This window comes from Scyliorhinus torazame, chromosome 21 (assembly GCF_047496885.1).
Source record: "Scyliorhinus torazame isolate Kashiwa2021f chromosome 21, sScyTor2.1, whole genome shotgun sequence".
Lineage (NCBI taxonomy): Eukaryota > Metazoa > Chordata > Chondrichthyes > Carcharhiniformes > Scyliorhinidae > Scyliorhinus > Scyliorhinus torazame.
The window spans coordinates 92,909,490-92,934,764 of NC_092727.1; the positions used below are offsets into that span (position 1 = coordinate 92,909,490).

The window sequence follows — 25,275 nt, forward strand, 5'->3', positions numbered from 1 at the left end:
CTGGCACCATGTAGGGTGTTGGTTATACCTCTTCAGTTTTAATGAAGCTTTCACAGTCAAATCTGGGTTAATTCACAGTCAAATGTGGGTCCCTTACCGGCCTTCCCCAACAGGTGCCGGAATGTGGCGACTAGGGGCTTTTCACAGTAACTTCATTGAAGTCTACTTGTGACAATAAGTGATTATTATTATTAATTGTAAGTCTTTATTGACTTTTAAAACAATTTACAAATATACAGTAAAGGGTACTCGCTAAGAGCTGCCTCCATGACTTGATCTGTATGTAGCCCTGTCCCAACACCATCGGTACAGGTCATGTACTCTCTTACATCAATGTGTGGGCAGTATTGTACCCATTCCCACATTAACCCTCTATGTGCCACACCCTTCTACTTCTTGGGGAAGCATTCAAACTAATTTGTCAGGGAAGGATACCAGGGTGGAGTATTAGAAAGAAGATGGAAGAGATAAACAGCATTAGAATAAAGAATAGTTCAGAATCAGGAGGAATCGAAAAGAGGCAAAATGCAAGGTGGACTAGCACCGATTTGGAGCTACTAAAGCATCTAAAAGCACGGAGAGGGTAAAAAATGGTTTCTGAGCAGCAGGCACAGATAGTCACATGGGACTATAATGTGATGGCAATATCGGTGACCTGGTTCATTGTATTCAGCATTGGTAAGGAAGGAAATGAAAACAAAGATTGCAGATGGTAAAGATACTGTTACAGCACGAGGAAAGGGTGATATACTTGAGGGTTCAAAGACAGAGGACGCGATTCTCCATCCTGCCAGACCCGCTTTCTGGTGTGGCCTCCCCGCTGGCAGCAGGATCCTCCTTCCGGCAGCCAGCCAATTGGGTTTCCCATTGTGGCCACTCCCAGGCTGTCGGGAAACCCGTGGGCATGAGTGCGCTGCCGATGAAGCGGAGAATCCCGCCAATGGAGACTCCAGCCCAAAATCCTTCTGATTAAAATTCAGGAACAATAGAGGAGGAGTCACACCGATGGGAGTTTATGATAGGTCACCAAATAGTTGGAGTAGATGGAGGAGCAGGTTCCAGAAAGATGCAAGAAACACAGAGCAGCGTAAATGGGGAAACTTCAATTATTCCACACAGACTTGAAAACGAACAATGCAAAGACTAAAGAGCAGGGGAGGGGTGGGGCAGTTCTTAAATATGTCTAGGACAGCTTTCTGAGCCATTTGCCTCAGAAATCAATTTACTGCACACTTATTTACGATCTATATGGTACCCTCAATAAAACAATCTACAAGTATGGGATTGAGTTCCATATGATCTATGTCTTTGTCACCACCATCACCCACCAAGGCAGTTGTTACATTTTCCTACTATCTACCTGGCCTCAAGCCTTGGATGTTGTGCACCTCAATGCCACCAAACATAAAGGCATCTTTTTGGCTCTCATCTGTATGAGTCTCTAGTGTAAACTGCATCAGCTTCTCCAGTTTCTCCCTTAAGTTCAGTCAACTGGACACAATCTTGATGTTCTTCTCAACCCTGAGCTCACATCCTGACATGTCATAAGATTGCATTCTTCCACCTCTGGACCTCTCGTTTCGATCTCTCTCTCTCTTGTTCTCTCTCTCTCGTTCTCTCTCTCTCTCTCGTTCTCTCACTCTCTCTTTCTTTCTCTCACTCTCTCTTTCTCTCTCTCTCTCGTTCTCTCTCTTCTTTTCTCTCTTGTTCTCTCTCGCTCTCTCTCGCGTTCTCTCCCTATAAGATGGGAAAATGTGAGGTTATCCATTTCGGTAGGAAAATTGAAAAAGCAAAATATCACTCGAGTGGAGGGACACTGGAATGCTGCGGCATATGTGTATCTGGATGTCTTCATACATGAAACACAAGCAGTTAACGTGAGGTGCATCAAGTAATTAGGAAGGCAAGGGAAATGAAGTAGAAAAGTAGAAAAATCTTTCTGCAACTGTAAAGGGTGTTGGGAGTTTACCAAAAGTACTGTGTGCAAATCTGGTCTCCTTGTTTGAGGAGGGATATACTTTCATTGGAGGCAGTTCAAAAAAAGGTTCACTGGGTTGATTCCTGGGATGGAGAACTGCTTTGAGGAAGGGTTGATTTATTAAATTGCGGGGCAAGCACAAGGCCAATCCTTGCTCCTATTTCTTCTGTCTCCCCGCCCCATTGCTATCAAAACTAAATTCATGCAACATTCTTGGAATTGATTTTTGAATGCCTTTCTTGCCAATCTCTGCACTTTCTCCCTGAATCTCCAATGAATCCAAGTCCTCTCTTGTACAAAATTCTATTCATCATGTTTGGCCGTACCAAGGTCCACTCCACTCTGTCGTCAAACACATTGGGCCAGATTCTGAGGCTGTGCGGAGAATCTGTGGCATTTTACGTGGAAAAAATCGCCGCTGCCCCCTCACCAATGCTGCGACCAGTGAGGATCCAGCAGCTGCGCCATGTAAAACTCCCCGCCTCCACAAAATAAACAGCCGGAGAATGGCCGGGTCCGTGGCCGCGAATACGTACAGCGATGACCTGAAACGGTCACGCCATTAAATACGGCTCGGGCTGTGTGCGGACCCAACTTGCCATATAGTGCCCCCCAGGCCAGCCCCCACCAGTCCCCCCAGCCCTCGCGGAAGCCCCCCTGGCCAGCAGCACGGCTCCCGCTCGACTCTGGTGGCGCTGGACACAGCGCACAGCCGCCATGCCCGGTTCCCGCATGGCTGAGACCAGAAGTGAACCGCACTGTCGTGAACATGGCCCATCGGGGGCAGAGCATTAGGGGGAGGGCCTTCAGGTGACACGCTGAGGCCGTCCCAATGGAGTGCGGTGCGCGCTGTGATTAGGCTGTTTGAGAGGGGGCGGTACATACAAAACCTGCGTCAAACAGGCGCCACCCCCGATTTCGGCGTCATTAGGGATTCTCTGCCTGATCGTTGATTACGAAATCGGAGAACAGAGAATCACACCCAATGTCTTCCAGATCCGGTCATAACTCACCATTAGAAGCTCCAGCCATGTATCCCAGCTTGCTTTACTCTTTCTTCCAACTTTGCTGCTCATATTCCACTTCTTCATTAACAACTTACTGCTCCCCTGGCCTGTACAACTCCTTTTCCGTTTGGTTGTTGTTCAACATTCTCTTCTCTCCCATAACAACAATAATGTAACCAGTTGTTCAGAGTCAGGTGATTTTGAATAGTCACTTCTGAAAGGTAGGATTGAGCGACCACTGAGAGACTGGACTTGTGAACATTTGTTTTGTTTGCTCTGGTCTCCTCCGTCAGTCATGTTAGAAACAGACTCATTCACATGTGAATACATTCACATACGCCAACAAAACATTTTTAAAAAAGGGGAGATGCCATGATATGCAAACATGCAGCTAATGAACACATAGAATAGGACACGACCAATGAGCAGTCAGGACACTCAGGGGTGCTATCTCACTATAAAAGGGATGAGACACTCACACCCCGCCTCTTTCCACAGACCAACATCTACAGAGTGAGACAAGGTGTATCCTCAGCATCACACCCCAGCACATGGTTTAGAGCAAGGCTGGTTCAGTTAGACTGAGTTACTACATTTAGATTAGCAGAGTCGAATTCATTGAGAACTGTGCTAATAGTTCAATAAAACATATTGAACTCACTTCAAAGTCTGGAGCATCTTTTACTCAAAACTGCATCAAGTGGCAGCTTGTGTTATTCCAAATTACATAACACTACATGATACCAGGAGTCTGTTCAATCTAGTTAGTTCAACTCAGCAAGATCCGTGACGACCAGCGAATGTATACCGGCACAATGGAAAAAATTCCCGCCCCTCACCAGCTCGGGACCTCCGGCAATCTCAATGCCAACTGGCGGACATTCAAACAGAAATTTCAGCTTTACGTCGAAGCATCAGACAATGGTGCGCCTGATGCACGGAAGATAGATCTTTTCCTCACCACAGCGGGTGATCACGCCTTGGAAATATTCAACTCCTTTCACTTCGCCGAAGACCAGGACAAGACATAATTTCAGACCATCCTGGACAAGTTTGACAGCCACTGTGAGGTGGACTCCAACGAAATCTTCGAGCGCTACATATTCAAGCAGCGATTGCAAGATAAAGACGAATCCTTCACCTCATATTTAACTAATCTTAGACTGCTAGCGCAATCCTGCAACTTCGGTGATATCACTGACTCCATGATCAGAGACCAAATCGTTTTTAGAGTTCACTTTAATCCTCTGAGAGAGCAGTTACTGACGATCAAGCAGATGACCGTGCCAGTCGTGATTGGAACATGCACAGTGCATGAGCACGCTAAAAATCGCTATTCCCAGTACAAAATGGCAGAAAATGATAAACTAGCCTCCCACGAGGCGGAGAGTGTGCAGGCCACCTCCCGGATGCATCGCCTCAACATTGACGAAAGCGGCCATTTCGCACGCTCTTCCTGGGGCCCGACGCATGCGCAATGCGAACGGGATAACAAAGTGGCCGAAACCCGCACTGCGCAGTTGCAGACCTCTGAGAACCGCACTGCGTATGTGCAACAATGCACGGAGCGTTAGGACGCCGACGTCATGACATGTTCGAACTGTGGCACCGCCCATTTAAAGAAACACTGCCCTGCAAGAGGCAGACACTGTTTAAACTGCGGGAAGCCAGGCCACTATGCAGCCCTGTGCCGATCTGCACCACCAGTCAGGAGCCAGCGCTCCCAATTCCGACGACGGCGCATCCGGAGTGTGCAACAAGGCCTCCAGGATTCTGATCCCGGCAGTGCAACGGATCCAGATGATGAATGCCTGGACAACGCCTACTTGTGGGCATTATTACAACGTGTGAATATGCCACACCAGACCCATCGCAAGTCCAATCAATCCTAGCTGTGGAATCCAAGTACGAATTGTGAGCAGTGATGAAGGTCAACCGCTGCCCCATCCAGTTCAAGCTGGACACAGGTGCCTCTGCCAACCTCCTCTCACAGGCAGACTTCAGATGCATTAAGAAGCCCCCCACGGTCCTTACAGCTGCCTGCAAGCTCCTGGATTACAACGGGAATGCCATCACGGCACTGGGATCCTGCCATCTGCACGTATCCAACCGACATACACAAGCACGGTTACGCTTTGAAGTTGTTAAGCTGGACAGATCGTCCCTACTAGGTGCGCACGCCTGCAAGCAGCTGAACCTCATTCAAAGGATTTACACCACGACAACCTCCATGTGGATTTTCAGGCCAGCATCGATGACATCCTCGCCCAGTATTCAGATGTGTTCAACGGATTGGCACGCTGCCGTATCGATACAAGATTCTGCTATGACCTGATGGAAAGCCAGTGGTCCGCTCACCACGACGAGTCCCTGCTCCACTGAGAGAGCGTCTGAAGGCAGAGCTCAAGGATCTTCAGCAAAAAGACATCATATCCTAGGTCACCGAACCGACCGACTGGGTCAGCTCGATGGTGTGCGTAAAGAAGCCTTCGGGGGACCTGCGCACCTGCATTGATCCCAAGGATCTCAATAAGAATATCATGCGGGATCACTACCCCATCCCGAAGCGGGAGGAACGCACGAGTGAGATGGCACACGCGCGCTTCTTCACCAAATTGGATGCATCACAGGGATTTTGGCAAATCCTGCTGGAAGAGTCCAGCAGAACGCTCTGCACCTTCAACACGCCTTTTGGCAGATACTGCTACAATCGCATGCCATTTGGCATCATCTCGGCATCGGAGATATTCCATCACATCATGGAGCAGATGATGGAAGGCATTGAAGGGGTTTGTGTGTGCATGGACAACATCATCATATGGGCCACGACCCCTGAAGAACATGTGTCCCGTCTCCAGAAGGTATTCCGCCATGTACATGCCAAGGGCCTAAAGTTAAACAGGTCCAAATGTTGTTTTGGCACATCAATGCTCAAGTTCCTAGGCAACCAGATCTCACAGCATGGTGTGCGCCTGGACACAGACAGAATCAAGGCCATCGAGGCGATGAAGGTCCCTGAGGACAAAAGGATGGTGCTGCGCTTCTTGGGTATGGTCAATTTTCTGGGCAAGTTCATTCCCAACATGGCCACTCCCAGCACGGCTCTACGCAACCTGGTGAAAAATCAACTGCCTTTGAGTGGAAGGCGGCACAGCAGACAGAGTGGCTGGAGCTGAAAGCTGAGCTCACCACTGCACCAGTCCTGGCATTCTTCGACCCGGACCGGGAGACAAAGATATCCACAGATGCGAGTCAGGATGGCATCGGTGCAGTGTTGCTTCAACGAGATGACACATCATCCTGGGCACCAGTAGCCTACGCATCAAGGGCAATGACGCCCACTGAAACCAGATATGCACAGATTGAGAAGGAGTGCTTGGGTCTTCTCACCGGCATCCTCAAATTTCATGATTCTGTCTACGGCCTGCCGACATTCACTGTCGAGACAGATCATAGGCCTCTGGTCCACATCATCCACAAGGACCTGAATGACATGACGCCTCGATTGCAGAGAATCCTGCTTAAACCTAGGAGGTATGATTTCAACTTGGTGTACACACCTGGCAAAGAGCTCATCATCGCTGATACATTGTCCTGCTCCGTCACCTCGCCCAGTGAGCCGCTGGAGATCATCCAGCAAATCGAATCACAGGTGCAGCTGTGTGCTAGCACACTCCCGGCAACAGGTGAGAAGGTAGTTCTCATCTGTGATGAGACAGCCAAAGTCTTGCAGCGCGTCATCCACAACTCACCAATGGCTGGCAGAAAGGGCAGTGCCCACAATTATACAATGTGAAGGATGACCTGACGGTGATTGATGGTATCCTCCTCAAGCTGGACAGGATTGTCATTCCGCTCAGTCTCCAGAGCTTCATGCTGCGCCAGATTCATGAGGGACACCTGGGCATCGAGAAGTGCAGATGCAGAGCCCGGCAAGCTGTCTACTAGCCCGGCATCAACCAGGATGTCACGAACATGGTCCTGAACTGTGCTACCTGTCAGCGGTTCCAGCCAGCGCAGAGCAAGGAGACGCTCCAACAGCATGACATAGTGACCTCTCCGTGGTCCAAGGTTGGCATCGACCTCTTTCATGCGAATGGTCGCGACTACGTATTGATCATCGACTATTTCTCGAATTACCCTGAGGTGCTGAAGCTCCCGGACCTCGCCTCTTGTACCGTCATCAAAGCCTGTAAGGAGCCGTTCTCCAGGTATGGCATCCCAATCACCGTCATGAGCGACAATGGCCCGTGCTTTAGCAGTCGAGAATGGTCCACGTTTGCCAGGTCATACAATTTCCAGCATGTCACCTCCAGTCCGCACTATCCGCAGTCCAATGGAAAAGTTGAGAAAGGGGTGCACATTGTGAAACAGCTCATCTGCAAGGCCGCGGACTTTGCTTCCGGCATACATCTTGCACTGCTCGTGTACAGGGCGATTCCATTGTCCACTGGCATGTCGCCGGCTCAACTCCTGATGGACAGGGACCTGCGGACGAAGCTTCTAGCCATACACCTGCCTAATCTGGATCACCTCCCGGTGCTGCAGAAGATGCAGCAGCTCAGAGACCGTCAAAAGCTGGGCTATGATGCCCATGCCACCGATCTGGCCATGTTATCCCCGGCAGACACTGTCAGGATCAAGATACTGGATGGTGGGTGGTCTGCCCCGGCTGTCGTTGTTCGACAGGCCGCGCCCCACTCTTGTATTGTACTCACGGCTGATGGCTCCATCGTGCAAAGGAATCGACGGGCACTGCGCAAAGTTGCCTGCCCGCAACCACTTTCTGCTCCATTTCCATATGTTGAATTGCCACCTCCTGATACCTCTCACCACAAGGCCACCAGTCAGGCTTCCATCCCGCCTGTCAAGACGCCGTCGTCCCCTCCGCCACCTCTCCGACGGTCGACCAGGATCAGACGCAAGCCTCAGAGACTGGACTTGTAAACGTTTGTTTTGTTTGCTCTGTTCTCCTCCGTCAGTCATGTTAGACAGACTCATTCACATGTAAATACATTCACATACACCAACGAAACATAAAAACAAAAGGGGGAGATGTCATGATATGCAAACATGCAGCTAATGAACACATAGAATAGGACACAACCAATGAGCAGTCAGGACACTCAGGGGTGCTATCTCACTATAAAAGGGATGAGGCACTCACACCCCGCCTCTTTCCACAGACCAACATCTACAGAGCGAGACAGGGTGTATCCTCAGCATCACACCCCAGCACGTGGCTTAGAGCAAGGCTGGTTCAGTTAGACTGAGTTACTACATTTAGATTAGCAGAGAGTCAAACTCATTGAGAACTGTGCTAATCGTTCAATAAAACACATAGAACTCACTTCAAAGTCTGGAGCATCTTTTACTCAAAACTGCATCAAGTGGCAGCTTGTGTTATTCCAAATAACATAACACAACACCAAGGTCCACTCCAATCTGTCGTCAAACACATTGGGCCAGATTCTCCGATCCTGAGGCTGGGCAGAGAATCTGTGGCATTTTTCGTAGAAAAAAATCGCCGCTGCCCCCTCGCCAATGCTGCGACCAGTGAGGATCTAGCAGCCGCGCCACGTAAAACTCCCCGCCTCCACAAAATAAACAGCCGGAGAATGGCCGGGTCCGTGGCCGCGAATGCGCACGGCGATGACCTGAAGCGGTCACGCCATTAAATACGGCTCGGGCTGTGCGCGGACCCAACTTGCCATATAGTGCCCCCCAGGCCAGCCCCCACCAGTCACCCCAGCTCTCGCGGCAGCCCCCCTGGCCAGCAGCACGGCTCCCGCTCGACTGTGGTGGCGCTGGACACAGCCCACAGCCGCCATGCCCGGTTCCCGCATGGCTGAGACCAGAAGTGAACCGCGCTGTCGTGAACATGACCCATCGGGGGCAGAGCATTGGGGGGAGGGCCTTGAGGTCACACGCTGAGGCCGTCCCAACGGAGTGCGGTGCGTGGTGCGATTAGGCTGTTTGAGAGGGGGCGGTACATACAAAACCTGCGTCAAACAGGCGCCACCCCCGATTTCGGCGTCATTAGGGATTCTCTGCCTGATCGTCGATTCCGAAATCGGCGTCGGAGAACGGAGAGTCACACCCATTGTCTTCCAGATCCTCCTCCGGTCATAACTCACCATTAGAAGCTGCAGCCATGTATCCCAGCTTGCTTTATTCCTTCTTCCAACTTTGCTGCTCATATTCCACTTCTTCATCAACAACTTACTGCTCCCCTGCCCTGTACAACTCCTTTTCCGTTTGGATGTTGTTCAACATTCTCTTCTCTCCCATAACAACAATAATGTAACCAGTTGTTCAGAAAGGTAGGATTGAGCAACTATTGATATATTTAGTATTGGTTTTCCGATCAAATGTTCTGGCAGTTTCTCGCCTCTGTCCCTTATATGGTCATCTTCTGATCTGAGGACTGGCTAGTCAGGAAAAATATTGTCCTGCAGAAAGACAGCAAAATGAGCCATTATCTCATTTCTCCTGTTCGACTGATCAAGGCTATTGGAATAAGTCAGTTCCTGGCATCACAGTAATGATGTGCAGTTACAGGAAATAACTGCTCAAAAAGACAATCAAAACAATTTTCTTTTAAATAAACCCTCACCATCTGCAACCCTGTCTTCTTTAAAAGGGAGTTAAATCATGAGCATTTTTGCCCAGGCCTCTTATGTTATCGTTCAGTTACAAGGACATCTGTGCATGCAGCTGGCAAGCTATTCCTTCTGAGTGATGTACTGTTGCTAACTTTTGGTTGGCTCTTAAATGTTGCCCGTTGTATCTTTACTTAATTTGCTCTGTTTCTATAACCTTTGCTCTAGAGTCGCCAGGTATCTTTATGATACCACCACGAGGTTCAAGTTCAACTGCTGATCAATAACTCAATACACCAGTTAGTACGTTTCAAATCAAAACACATTTATTATACACAGTCAATCACTACTCATGCATAAAACTCTACTTTCTAGACTATCTCTATAGTATAGGCCTATTCTTAGCTTTGGAGTGGCCCACCAGGTCAGGGGAACAAATGGCCTTTCGTTCAGGTTCTGAATCTGCAGGCTTCAAAGCTGGTACGGACTAGTAGCTAGGAGCGCCTATCTCATAGCGTGCGTTGGCTGGAGACTTACTTGGTTGGTGCAGCAACTTAGGCAGTTTACTGTCAAGGGTTGGTTCGATCTGCTGAGTGATCCTGCCAAGAAGGACGAATTGAACTTGGGGACTCTATGTTATAGTCCCCAGGGGCTTCACGCCCTTTTGGGCGGACCCCGTACCTGGTTCCAAGTGATTGGACTGCGTTCCGATCACATGGATCTATTTCTCCAATACAGGAGCTGTTCCATGATCACTGTCCGTTGGCCTTCCTTTGTCTTGGCTCCTGCTGGCGCCGAGGAGTCTGGCTTGACCTTGTTTGACTAAATGTTTCCAATTGTTCCCGGGGATCGCTCATTAGTATGCAGATGGTCGGTAGTTTCAGTGCTGTCTGGGTTTCTGCAAAGTCTAATACACAGGAAACTTTGCACCTGCTAGTTTTTCCTGGCTTGACTGAATTTCCCTGCAGTCTTTGCGGATCTCCATTTTAAGTCGGGAAGTGGCCAACCCAGGTGGCTACAGTACTCTCTGGACAATTCAGTTTTACCTTCCCTCTCCTGATCTTAACCTCTTCTCTTCTCCCAGCACTGTTCAATTCAGTATGCAATCTGACTCTTTTAATTGGTGAGTTTGTGCTGTTGTGAAATGGCCTCTTTTCTCTCTCTCTTCACATCAAAGAGGAAATTACTGTTTTTAAAATGAGCAATTTTACGCAAATTCACCTGACCAGAGGCAGTAGAGAATGTTACAATGTAGAGATAAACCATTCAGCCCATCCAGTTAGTGGAGGAGCTTTTTCCACATGAGCTTTTATTTTAATCCCACTCCGCATTCTGTTTAATATTTCTCTTTTCAAGCAGCAATCTTAATTAATTCTAAAATAATTTATTGACTGTTGTTTCTCCTGCTGTGCTTTCTCCCCCTCTCTCTTAATCACTCTTGACATTATCAAAGCTCAACTGAATACCTCTTTTGTATTAAAATTCATTTGCCAGCCTTGGGACCCAGTACATGTGCATCTGCTCATAATCGCTCTCTCTCTCCTCCCCCGCCCGCTCTCTTTCCCCCCCAGCCCGCTCTCTTTCCCCCCCACTCGCTCTCTCCTCCCCCACCCGCTCTCTTTTCCCCCTCATCTCCCCCCCCAGTGCCCGCCCCCCCCACTCGCTCTCTCCCTCCCCCACTCGCTCTCTTTCTCCTCCTCGTCTCCCCCCCCCCCACACGCTCTCTCCCTCCCCCACTCGCTCTCTTTCTCCTCCTCGTCCCCCCCCCCCCCCCCCACTCGCTCACTCGCAAAAACATTCTCTCACTGACTCTCAAGTCAACAGCGGTGAAATTGCAATGGGGGGGGGGAGAGCTCTGATGGGCACAAGGGGCCGAAAAGGATGCGCGCGCACACACACACCCCTTGCCCAGTAATAAACATGGTGACCTGGCATGTGCTTTCCCACCATGGGTAAAAACCCATTGGCGGCAACAGGAGGAAGCCCTTAATGGCCACTAACTAGCTAATTAAAAGCCTCAATTGGACCACATTCCAACAGGAATCTTGATACCTTTCCTGCTGCTGGTAAGATTGGGCAGGTGCAGATAGATGCCTCCATCTTGGCACCCAATTGTACCCTCTCCCACCTGTCACCCCATACTCAGCAAGCCATAATAATGGGATGTAAAGATTCATATCCCTTTTGACCTGATGATCTGCAGCAAAGGGTTTTAAAAAGGGCGGCTACAGAAATAGTAGAATCATTAGTTTTGATTTTCCAGAATTGCCTAGATTCAAGAACCGTCCCCATGGATTGGAAGGTAGCAAATGTGTAACACCAATATTCAAGAAAGGAGGGTATGAGAAAACCGGGAACTATAAACCAATTAGCCTGACACCAGGAGTAGAGAAAATGCTCGGAACTGTTATTAAGGAGGTGGCAGGTGGAGCTGGAAATGCATAATGATTAGGAGGATTCAGCACAGATTTATGAAAGGGTAATAAGGTTTGATGAATCCGTTAGGCTGTAACAAGCAGATTGGAAAAGGGGAAACCAAGGGATGTAATGCATTTGGATTTTCAAAAATCATTCGATGAGGCAGCACACCTGAGATTATTGCACAAAATTAGAGCTAATGGCATGTGGCTAATGTATTAGCATGGACTCAGGATTGATTAGGACAAAACAGAGTAGGAATAAATGGGTCCTTTTCAATTTGGTGGGCTATGACCAGCAGTGTGCCACAACCTTGGACCTCAGCTATTTACAGTCAATTAAATGATTTAGGTGAGGGGACCAAGTATAATGTATTCAAGTTTCCTGACAATACAAAGCTTGGTGGAGGAGTAAGCTGTGAAGAAGATACAAAGAGGATGTAAAAGGATATAGACAGAGCAGAATGGTGGCACAGTGGTTAGCACTGCTGCTACACAGCGCCAGGGACCCTGGTTCAATTCCGACCTTGGGTGACTGAGTGGAGTTTGCATGTTCTCCCCATGTCTGCGTGGGTTTCTTCCGAGTGCTCCCGTTTCCTCCCACAGTCCAAACATGTGACGGTTAGGTGGATTGGCCATGCTAAACTTTCCTCTTAGTGTCCAAAGATGCGTGGGGTAGGTGGGCTTACAGGGATAGGGTGGGGCATTGGGCGTTGGTGGGGTGCTCTTTCAGAGGGTTTGTGTAGACTTGAAGGGCTGAATGGCCTCCTTTTGCACTGTAGGCATTCTATAGGATTCTATGGTGTGACACGTTAAGTAAATACGTAAGCACACATGGTAGATGGAATATAATGTGGGGAAATGTGAAGTTATCCACTTTGGAAGGACAAATAGTAAAGTAGAATATTTTTAAATGGTGGGAGACTGAGAAATGTTGGCGTTCACAGGAATCTGGGCATTCTTGTAGATGGATCACTGGAAGGTAGCATGCAGGTATCACAAGAAGTTAGGAAAAAAGGCTCAATTTTCCTTTATTACAAAGTATAATTAGAGTAAAGAAGTCTTACTTCGATAATATAGGAGAACATTTGGAGTACTGTGGACAATTCAGGTTTCCTTCCCAAAGGAAGGATATACTTGTCTTGGTTGGAGTGTAGCAAAGATTTATTGGTTTGGCTCCTGGGATGAGGGGTTGGCCTTTTGAGGAAAAATTGAGCATAGTAAACTTATGTTCCCTAGAATTTAGAAAAATTAGAGATCATCTAATTGAAACATATCAAATTGCTTGATAGGGTAGGGGCTGGGAGATATTTTCCCTGACTGGATAGCCTCACACCAAAGGGTCACAGTCTCAGAATTCCGGGAAGGTGAAATGTTCAGGACTGAGATGAGGAGAAATTTCTTCACTCAAAGGATTAAGGTTCTTTGGAATTCTCTAAGCCAGAGGGATGGGGTTGTCCACTCATTGTGGAATCATTACGTTTTTGGATAGTACGAGAATTAGACATATGGGGAGAATGTCTGACGGTGGGGTTGAGGTCAAAGATCATCCATGAATATCAGATCGTATTGAATGGCTGGGAAAGTTGGAAGGGTCAAATGCCTATTCCTGCTCCTATTTTTTTTATGTTCCAATGTTAGTGTGAATGAGGGAGACCGAATTCTTCCAATCCTATGGCGCTCCCAAATCTCAGTGAACGACTGAAAATATCTGTCCGAGGTTCACACATGAGCTGCTTTGCCGGCGCAGTGTAAATACGTAAGCACACATGGTAGATGGTCCTTAGTCTTCCAACTGGAGAATTATGCCCTCATACTTTATCACCATTAAAGACAGCGACAAGAGGGATAACTTAACCCGCTTCAAGATTGAATGGGAGAAACAAAAAGCAGAATAAAACACATTCCACTGTGCCTATTGTTATAGGTCAGAGTTTAGAGAATCCCAAAGTGTATCATGGAGTTCACCTGACCCACAACTTTTAATAGATTGTGGTATGGGGAGCACACGGCCCATTCTACAGGTGTGGTACAGCAGAAATGGAAAAGTATTTTTTAAAGCAAAACAATGTTTATTCTATGAACTCAAGTTAACCTTTCTGAAACAAACAGTGAGCATCTTGGCAACCACATGCTGTCCTTTTAACACCCAGAAGACTTAACAAACCTTCAAACAGAAGCACATCAGAGTTTACATTCAATACTGAAAACATTTATAATTCTGAATTCACCAAATGATTAAGATATAGTCCTTCATGGCAGAGAGAACAGCTGTATAGCTGCTTGGTCTGACTTCAGCTGCAACACACTGAAAAACGAAACCAAAAAGACAGACACACCCAAGCTTTTCTCAAAATGAAACTAAAAAGCAGAATCAGAGCTCAGCCCCGCCCACACTCTGACATCACTGCAGTAACATGAGCAGCTAAACATTTCTTAAAGCGACATTCTCATGAGACCACCCCCAAGAAAAAAAAGTAAACCATCAACTTTAAGATGGTTTCATTTTTCACCTTTTCACCATCCTTTAAGAAATGCACACAGTAAATCTACTTTATCGTTTCAAAAAACAACACACGCAAACAGGTATAATAATATAGTCCATTTTTTCCCGTTCTTCTTCCTCCAACTGAAATCCATAAGACCATAAGACATAGGAGCGGAAGTAAGGCCATTCGGCCCATCGAGTCCACTCCACCATTCAATCATGGCTGATTTCAACTCCATTTACCCCCTCTCCATAGCCCTTAATTCCTCGAGAAATCAAGAATTTATCAACTTCTGTCTTAAAGACACTCAACGTCCCGGCCTCCACCGCCCTCTGGCAATGAATTCCACAGACCCACCACTCTCTGGCTGAAGAAATTTCTCCTCATCTCTGTGACTCCCTTTTATTCTAAGGCTGTGCCCCCGGGTCCTAGTCTCCCCTGCTAATGGAAACAGCTTCCCTACGTCCACCCTATCTAAGCCATTCATTATCTTGTAAGTTTCTATTAGATCTCCCCTCAACCTCCTAAACTCCAATGAATATAATCCCAGGATCCTCAGACGTTCATCGTATGTTAGGCCTACCATTCCTGGGATCCTTCATGATTGACAGTCTCTTTGAACAAGAAGGTCTCTGCATGATCCATCCATTTCTCTAAGCCGCGGCATTTCTCTTTAAAGTCAGATACTTTAGTTCAATCTGATCACAGTGTCCCTTGCAATTCTCCATCACAGGAGCATTGATTATCACAGCTTTCAGGCAGTCAAATGGCTGTCCATTGAAATTTTCGACGTTTCTTAAGCAAGTCCACTAGTGGAGCAATCACGCTACAAACCTTTTGCACAATTGTTCAAGCAAATCCACTCGTGCCAAGAAATCGCATTATTTCCCTTCGTCTCGAGGGTATCGAAAACTCCTCAAGGAAAGTAACTTGGGTTTTTCCAAATTCACTTTGGCTAAGTATATCACCAAACCTGCCTCCTGAAGTCGATCAAATAACTCCATCAGATGTTTTAAATGTTCTTTCCATGTCTGGCTGAAAATTTCCAGATCGTTGATGTATACCGCACAATTGGGTAATCCTGAAACAACTTTGTTAGTTAACCGTTGAAATGTGGCTGGGGCGTTTTTCATGCCAAATGGCATAACTTTGAATTGATATGTACCATTTGGAGTCACAAAAGCTGAAATCTCCTTCACCCTTTCGGATAAAGGTACCTGCCAGCAACCTTTAAGTAAATCCAGTATGGAAATAAAAACTGATTGTCCCACTTTCTCAATGCAATCCTCCAAAAGTGGGATAGGATAAGAGTCCGTTCTTGTAACTGCATTAACCTTTCTATAGTCCACACACAACCGTTGGGTACCGTCTGGTTTGGTACCATCACTATGGGTGAGCTCCATTGGCTGCAACCCACTTCAATTATGCCATTTTTAAGCATACTCTCAATCTCTTTGTTAACCTGTGCCAATTTTAAAGGGTTAAGTCTATATGGATGTTGTTTGATTGGAACAGCATTTCCCACATCTACATCATGTATAGCCATTTTAGTACTTCCCAATTTATCTCTACAAACTTACCCACGTGATATAAATAACTCTTTCAGGTCAGCCCGCTTTTCCTCTGGAAGGTAACTCACCAATTTATCCCAATTTTTAAGAACATCCTCATTTTCCAATTTAATTTGAGGTATGTTGAAATCACAGTCATCTGGATTTGGTTCGTCACTTGGAGTTAGAATCATTCTCTCCTCTTTCAAAGTACCTTTTAAGCATATTCACATGACACACTCGGTGAGTTTTCCTTCTATCTGGCGTTTTAACCACATAATTCACCTTACTTAATTTCCTTTCAATCTGATAAGGTCCACAAAACCTTGCTTTTAAAGGTTCACCTACCACTGGTAACAACACTAAAACTTTATCACCATGGCAAAACTACGAACTTTGGATTTCTTGACTGCGACTCGTTTCATCACATTTTGTGCAACTTTCAAATGTTGTCTAGCCAATTCACCGGCTCTATTTAATCGTTCCCTGACATTTGACACGTAATCCAATAATATAAGTTCTGATTTCTCACTCACCAATTTTTCCTTAATCAATTTAAGTGGTCCTCTTCCCTCATGACCAAAAATTAGTTCAAAAGGACTAGATTTGGTTGACTCATTAGGTGCATCCCTAATTGCAAACAATATGAATGGAATTCCTTTATCCCAATCCTCTGGATGATCTTGACAATAAGCCCTCAACATTGTCTTTAATGTCTGATGCCACCTTTCTAACGCTCCCTGCGATTCTGGATGGTATGCAGTTAATTTAAATTGTTTTATTCCTAAGCTATCCATAACTTCTTTGAATAACCTGGAGGTAAAATTTGATCCTTGATCCGATTGTATTTCTGTGGGTAGTCCATATCTCGTAAAAAATTTAAGTAACTCATCCACAATCTTTTTAGCTGTAATATTACTTACTGGAATGGCCTCTGGAAACCTAGTGGACACATCCATTATAGTCAAAAGATATTGATTCCCACTTTTTGTTTTAGGAAACGGTCCTACGCAATCAGTTAGGACCCTTATAAAAGCTTCCGCAAATGCTGGAATGAGTATTAAGGGTGCTGGTTTTATCACTGCTTGAGGTTTCCCTATCACTTGACATGTGTGACATGATTGACAAAATTTAACTACATCTTTATGTAGTCCAGGCCAATAATTTCTGTATTTTAGCTTGAGTTTTCCTTATCTCCAAATGACCTCCCACTGGTATCTCATGTGCAACTTGCAACACCTCCTTTCTATACCCGACCGGCAATACTACTTGATGAACATCTGCTCACTTTTCATCCGCCTGCATATGTCAAGGTCTCCATTTTCTCATCAAGACATCACTTTTACGGTAATAACACTCTGGTATACACTCAGATTCCTCTTCTGTATATGCTTTGAGATACATCCGTTTTATTTTTATATCTTTCTGTTGTAACTCCGCCAATTTTCCTGAACTAAAAATATCCGCCTCATCCTCCACCTGTTCTTGTTCTTTTTCAACCATCTGATCAAAAATCGTTTCTGATAATTGCACTTCAACTTCATCTTCACTCTTTGATATCTCCTCTTGTCTTAACCTGTGACTTTGCTACCTTGTTACTACACAATCCGGAAAAATCCCAGGATATTCGTCCTTCAACACTTCAGTTGTCTGATTTTCCACTGACTTATCAACCACAGTAGGCATCTCTCTCCCTTGCGATCCAGCTATATCATTACCCAAGATAAACTGTATTCCTGGACAAGATAGTTTCTCTATTACTCCTACTACCACTTCACCACTCTTCACTGGACTTTCCAACCTTACCTTATATAATGGAATGCTACTTCTCTCACCCTGAATTCCACATATTGCCACCTTTTCTGGCAACATTCTTCCCAACCTACATAACTCCTCATCTCTTACCATTAAAGATTGACTAGTTCCCGTATTTCTTAAAATTGTGACCTCTTTACCTGCTCCTCCTGATACACATGAGTAAACTTTACCCACACAGGTAAATTCTTTAAAGACATCTGGCACCTTCTTATCAATCACCACTTGAACAGTCTGTACAATCTTTTGCACCTCCTTCGCTTCCCTTTGGCTTTCTTTTACCACTTTAACAAACCCCACTGTCTTACCCTGTTTTACCACATCAGCCTTCCCAGTGCTTTTCTTCAACCATCAACACTGTGACTTTACAGTTAAAACATTTGAAACTTTTCATTTCTTTTCCACCCTCCTGGATTTAAAAAAACATCTGAGGTACACTCTCCTTATTATCTCCCATCAGATCACCTTTACCTTTACCACTTGAGTATTTCTCATATCCCCAGTTTCTATCCCTCAGGCTGAAACTGATGTCGGAAACCAAGCTTTGATTTATGAACTAATTCAGAATCATCTGCCATTTCTGCTGCTAATCTCGCAGTTTTAACCCTCTGCTCTTCCACATGAATTCTCACTACATCAGGAATTGAATTTTCAAACTCCTCCAAAAGTATAATTTCTCTGAGAGCTTCATACGTTTGGTCTATTTTCAAAGCCCTTATCCACCTATCAAAATTACTCTGTTTGAGCCTTTCAAACTCCATGTATGTTTGACCAAATTCTTTCCTTAATTTTCTAACCCTTTGTCTGTAGGCTTCAGGCACTACTTCATATGCGCCTAAGATGGAGTTTTTCACCTCCTCATGCATCCCAGATACCTCCTCCGGTAGTGATACAAACACTTCACTAGCTCTACCTACCAGCTTTGTTTGAATCAGTAATACCCACATGTCCTGTGGCCATTTTATTTGTTTAGCTGCCTTCTCAAATGAAATGAAAAAGGCTTCCACCTCCTTCTCATCAAACCTTTAAATAGATTCCCATCAAGCCTTCGACTTTGATGCTCTTTCTCACTATCCTTATCACTATCATCCAACTGTACGTTTCCCTTTACGTCTGCCAATGTTAACTGACTGTCATGTTTCATGGCCATTTTCTGAAGTTCAAACTCTCTCTCTTTATATTTTTCCCTGATCTGTATCTCCCTTTCTTTTTCTTTTTGTTCTGCTAGGGCTATTCTTTCTTTCCTCCTTTATTCGCTCTCCTTTTCTTTGTCCTCTCTATCTCTCTCTCTTTCTTTTTATTTTTCCTCCCTTTTCAAGCTGCTTTAATTCTTTCGCATGTTCCATTTGTTTAATTTGTAACTGAATTTTTGCCATTTCCAATGAGTCAAACTGTATCTCAGGCAACTTTAAATGCTTAACCACCGCCATAATTACCTCATCTTTTCACATTTTGTCAGGTAATGTTAACTGCAATGTTTTTGCCAAATCTAACAGTCTGTGTTTAGTCTGTGTCCGTAAGTTACTGCGTGTAACAGTCTCCACCCCCAAAAACATCAGAGCCTCTGAAAGAGTCTACAACACACTCCCCACTTAAACTAAAATACCGCACCTGAAAAGCACCCACAATATGCTCACCCCTCACTGTCTTTAAGTTCACTAAGCCAATCCAATAGATCGACTTTTATCCCCCTCGAGCCCCCCAATTGTTAAGGGTCAGGGTTTAGAGAATCCCAAAGTGTATCATTGAGTTCACCTGACCCACAACTTTTGATTGATTGTGGTATGGGGAGCATACTGCTCACTCTACAGGTATGGTACAGCAGAAATGGACCAGTATTTTTAAAAGTAAAACAATGTTTATTCTATGAACTCAAGTTAACCTTTCTAAAACAAACAATGAACATCTTAGCAACCAGTAAATCAACCCCCCCCCCACCAAAGAATACAACACTAAGTAATCTGTATGCTGTCCTTTTAACACCCATAAGACTTAACAAATCTTCAAACAGAAGCACATCAAGGTTTACATTCACTACTGAAAACATTTATAATTCTGAATTCACCAAATGATTAAGAGATAGCCCTTCATGGCAGAGAGAACAGCTGCTTGGTCTGACTTCAGCTGCAATACACTGAAAAACGAAACCAAAAAGACAGACACACCCAAGCTTTTCTCAAAGTGAAACTAAAATGCAGAACCAGAGCTCAGCTCCACCCACACTCTGACATCACTGCAGTAACATGAGCAGCCAAACATTTCTTAAAGCGACATTCTCATGACACTGTTGTATTAGCAAAATAAGAATGCGTCACTGGTGTAATTCATACCCTACTCGTATTCTAACAAGTGTTGTGAAAGCCTGAATCCTGTGTATCTATAACATGTTTCCAATTCAAACCTGCCATGTGGTTCCTCACTTTATCTGCCACACATTTGAGGAAATTGAGAATAAAATTAAAAGGTTATGTGGATTGTTGGGCATAAATGCATGCATATGATCTTCTATCACCAACACTGATGGCCCAAACCTTTTATTTGCGCGAATGATTGTATACATATTAATCTCACCAATTTCACTTCAGTCTTTAATTATGTCTAGTTTCGTAGGTGAGAAGAGAACAAATTATTTGTATTTCAGAGGATTGCTTCTATAGGAATTGAGGCACATGGAGAACTTGCACAATATGAGAATTAGCGAACATTAGGGGGACATACAAGTGACTTAAAGCACTGGAAGGATTTTCTGTATTCATGGGGAGAGATCATTTAAACTGCACTCTTGTAATACATTTTCATTGTATGTGTTTGGAGTTTATGTTTCCTCGGTTGTAAGTTAAGCAGTTAAATCTGCTAAGTACAAGATTGAGGTCCATAAGGCCATAAGATATGTGAGCTGAATTAGACCATTCGGCCCATTGGGTTTGCTCCGCTATTCGATCAGGGCTGATATGTTCCTCATCGTCGTTCTTAAACAGGACCCCTGAGGAAGGAGCAGCGCTCCGAAAGCTAGTGATTCGAAACAAACCTGTTGGACTTTAACCTGATGTTGTAAGACTTCTTACTGTGCTCACCCCAGTCCAACGGCGGCATCTCCACATCTTAAATATTGTGTTCAGTTTTCATTGTGGGACAGAAAGAAAACAGCCTTCAAAGCTTTGGAAGTGATGCAGCGAAGGTCTGCAAGGGTGATTCCCAATGTTGGATTCGGCTAAGCTTTGAGGATAAGGCGAGACCAAAACTGAGGCAAATGAGAGACAAAACATGGAGAAGTACTTCAGTGGAATAGGAAAGGTTAATCCAAAGTATTCTTTCAAGTTGATAGTAGAGCTAAAGGACAAAGGTATAAACTAATAAAAGAAAAGTTCAAGCCAAGGTCAGGAAGCTTTGTTTCACGTTAAATGTAATCAATATAATTGCCTTCCAGACAAGATAATGAAGGCAGAATCAGTGCACTTAGTGAAGGGATAGTGCTGTTCTGCAGGACTGGAAATTAACTATGATATGGAGATGATGGCGTTGGACTGGGGTGAGCACAGTAAGAAGTCTTACAACACCAGGTTAAAGTCCAACAGGTTTGTTCAGGTTTGTTCGCTTCACCTGAGGAAGGAGCAGTGCTCCGAAAGCTAGTGTTTGAAACACACCTGTTGGATTTTAACCTGGTGTTGTAAGACTTCTTACTGTGGAAATTAACTGTAATTACCTTTTGTGATCTTTTGTAACTTTCAATATCCTGAAGTATACTGACTGTTACGTTGAGATCTAACCTGCCAGAATAGCAAATCCATTTGCGTATTCACATTTCCATTTTTGTTCTCTTGTCTTTATCAGTGGTTTGCTGTCAGCCCGTTACGTTGAAAGACATTTCAGTGAGGAGGGAATGACTACACAGACTTCGGTAAGATAAAGATATTATTTGCTTACATTTTATGAGAGGAATGTAAAAGTGATAAAGCAATATTGACAGTACAAAAGCACACTGACACGTGTGAAGAGGTTTGGAACAGGAAGAAGCAACATGGAGCAGCAGGTAACATGATAGCAGAACCTACGGCACCAGCCACACACGTATGTTTGCAACCCTTGGTGGAAAGCTCCAAGCGATGGTCAGAAAAATGACTCCAAAAGCTTGACCTCGCAGCAGCTAAGGACACCACCTCTTACTCCGACTTGTACAGCCCACGATTGGTGAGGTGGGACTGGAACTGCCATTAATCAGACAGATAGAGATGAAAATGGCACTGAGGTCTATGCTGAAGGCATCGCCCGAAAGTTTAAACGGGTTAATTTACGAAAAGAGTAGGCTTGGAAGCAAACTGATAAAGGTCTTTAAAATTGTGAATGTGTTGGACAAGAAACGTTGAGAGGCCCAGCTATCTGTCCTGTGGAGAGAGTTTCAATGCTTTATATTCTAGGTTTTGGCTACTTATGCTGCAACACTAGGCTGAGTAATTCCGGCTTTTGTGCAGATACAGTGTCTGGGATGTCACTGCCGAGAATGTCCCAGGCAGCTGCCAACATTTAAGATGGTAAAGATTGAAGAAAGAGAAAGAAATGAAAACACTAGTATTCAGGTTCCCTTCTGCTACCCCCATTTCCCTTGCCCCCTCCCCCATTAATGTCTTACCAATTGCATTGTTAAAAGCTTATTAATGTCGATTACAATAAGAAAAGCAGTTGATGGGTATTGGTTAGATGGGATAGTGTGTGTGGGAGGAGAGCGGAGAGACTGAACAAAGTCAATAAACTCCCTTGTCCTCGTTGCCCGAGTAACTCTTATAGTCCCTTGTCCTCGCTTCACTCCTCCCTCAAGTTTCCCCCATTCTCTCCCACATCCCTCACCTGTCCCTCCAGCTTGCAGTGCCTTATGTTCTTACAGTTCCTTTCATCTCTCCCTTCCACACCCCCCCATACATTCTGATGCAGTGGCTGAGTGGTGGAGGGAGCGACGAGGGGCATTGAGGAGAACTGAGTCAGTGGCGAAGGGAGCAGCATGGTGTCACAGTGGGGAATTGGTGAGGAGAGTGGGAGGGAGCGGCGAGGGAAGCAGCCAGTGCTGAATATTATTATGAATACTCCGTGCATTCAGATACAGTGGGTCGGATTCTCCCAATGAGAGTCTAAGTGCCGACGCCAGAGTAAAAATCGGAGTATTTTACTCTGGAATCGGCGCCCGTTCCCAGACCCTTTTTCTCCCCCCTCCGTGGGGCTAGCAGGGGCATTGCGCGATTTACGGGGCAGGGCCCCAGCGCGGCGTCAGAGGCGCGGCTTAAAAGACGTGGCGCCTTGGGTCCCGCGCATGCGCAGTTGGGACGGTGCCAACTAGCGCATGCGCGGTGGCCGTCATCCCCCAGGCCGCCCCGCACAAACATGGCGGATGGATCTAGGCTCGCCGGCGGAAGAAAGGAGGCCCACCGACAGATAGGCCGATCGGTTAGCCCGATCGGGTACCAGGCCACTCCGGAGGTCCCCCCCGGGAACGGAACCACCCTCCCTCCCCCACAGGCCGCCCCCCAAGCCTTCGCGATGAGTACCCGCCGGCAGCGACCAGGTGTGGACGGCACCGGCGGGACTAGACCGTTTACGCTCGGCCCATCCGGGCCGGAGGATCGCCGTTTGCAGCGCTTCTCCGAGCGGCCCGGCGCGATTCGCGCGGCACTGGTTTCGGAGGGGAGAATCGCGTGCGGGGGTCGGGGCGGCGTGGCGCGATTCACACGGTGCCCCAGCGATTCTGCCACCCGGCGGGCGAGGGGGAGAATACCACCCATTTAAACATTTTTTCCCCTTTTTTTTTACTGTGGCCCTATTTGCTGAAATCCCTTCTTTTCTCTGCCTTCCGCTTTTTCTTTTTACTTTTCAGTCTTCCATTTCTATTTCTCACCCCCCCTGCCACCCTAGTTTAAACCCCCCCAATAGCACTAACAAATGTCCCTGTGAGGATATTGGTCCCGGTCCTGCTGGGATGCAACCCATCCGGCTTGTACAGGTCCCATCTTCACCAGAATAGGTCCCAATGCCTCACAAATCCGAATCCCTCCCTCCTACACCATCTCTCCAGCCACCTATTCATCTGCTGTATTCCCTATTCCTGAACGCGCTAACGCATGGCACTGGCAGTAATCTTTATTGCTCTCTCACTTTTTTCACCCCCCCTGTGCAGCCACCTGGCTCTTGTTGCATTCCCCTGAGAAACCACCTCCCCCAACAGTATCCAAAACAGAAAAAGCTGTTAGAGAGGGAGATGGACCCAGGAGACTCCTGCACTGCCTGCCTAGTGCTTTTGCTCTGTCTGGTGGGCACCCATTTCCTTTGTACCTGAGGTGTGACCACCTCACCGTACATGCTATCCACAAAGACCTCATCCTGGCGGATGCTCCACAGTGACTCCAGTGGCAACTCCAGCTACTGATGCACAGAGACAGCTGTGCGTACCACCTACAGGATGCACCGTAGTAACCTGCCAAGTCTCCTTTAACTGCACCCCCCAAAGCTGCAACCTCCGCTGCTGAGAAGAACCACAGCAGCAACCACATGGGAACACTGGCACCTGCAAGTTACCTTCCCAATCCACACACTACCCTGACCTAAATGGAACCATTTATTCCTTTATCATTATAGAACTCCTTCCCTCACGGTACGGAGGAGTACCTACATTGCACAGCCTGCAGTGATTCGACAAGGCAGCTCCCACCACCTACTCAAGGGAATGGCAGTACCCACATTCTATGAACAAATAAAAAATAGGACCATTATGCCTTTCCTCTGAGGGACATTTATAGTAAAATCCAGTAGCTGCGTCACATTATACGAGCTGTTTAAATGATCTCAGAACAGACGAGAATGAATAATTCACCAAAGTAATTTTTACAATCAATGTACACCAGCTGCCACTTTTAAAAATATTTCTAACTGATTACGATGCAGTTCCAATAATGCATGATTGCCTTATAAAGCTGAATACAAATTCTAATCATACATTCAGGGAGCGTTTCGTTTTTATTGAAAGTGAGTCTGGGAGGTTCTGAGGCCACTCTATGTTTTCGAAATAGAAGAGCATCCAATTAAAAAGGACGTTGAGTGTGTATGTGTGAGAGAGAGTGAGAGGATTCAAATTGCAATCTTCCTCAGAAATTCAACAAGCCTTTGTTCAAATCAAATGTTTTCCTGGTCACCTCTGACCATTTTTGCTTGGCAAAGGTAGATCATGGGGGATCTGATGATGATCAGGTTGAAAAGCGGATTCTACTGGTACACATGGACCAGTTTAGCAGCATTTTGTTATGGTATTGTTATACTGTGGCATTATTATCCTGGATAATCCATCTGGATTGATTTAAGAATTGAAGAATGAAGAATGTTTTTTTGAGGATATGAAATTGAGTACCATGAGAATAATTCACTGCTTGCGGTTAGCAGC

The 25,275-nt window shown here is 45.8% G+C and overlaps 1 protein-coding gene across 4 annotated transcripts in view; it reads left to right on the top strand.

Moving 5' to 3' along the window:
* The window catches only part of adam11 (ADAM metallopeptidase domain 11), a 256,822-nt gene that overhangs the window by 21,581 nt on the left and 209,966 nt on the right, over positions 1-25,275 (top strand). For all 4 annotated transcript variants that reach the window (XM_072487068.1, XM_072487070.1, XM_072487069.1 and 1 more), the window contains exon 4: positions 21,690-21,756. In XM_072487068.1, coding sequence (XP_072343169.1) covers positions 21,690-21,756 — 67 coding nt within the window. The remainder of the gene's footprint in view (positions 1-21,689; positions 21,757-25,275) is intronic.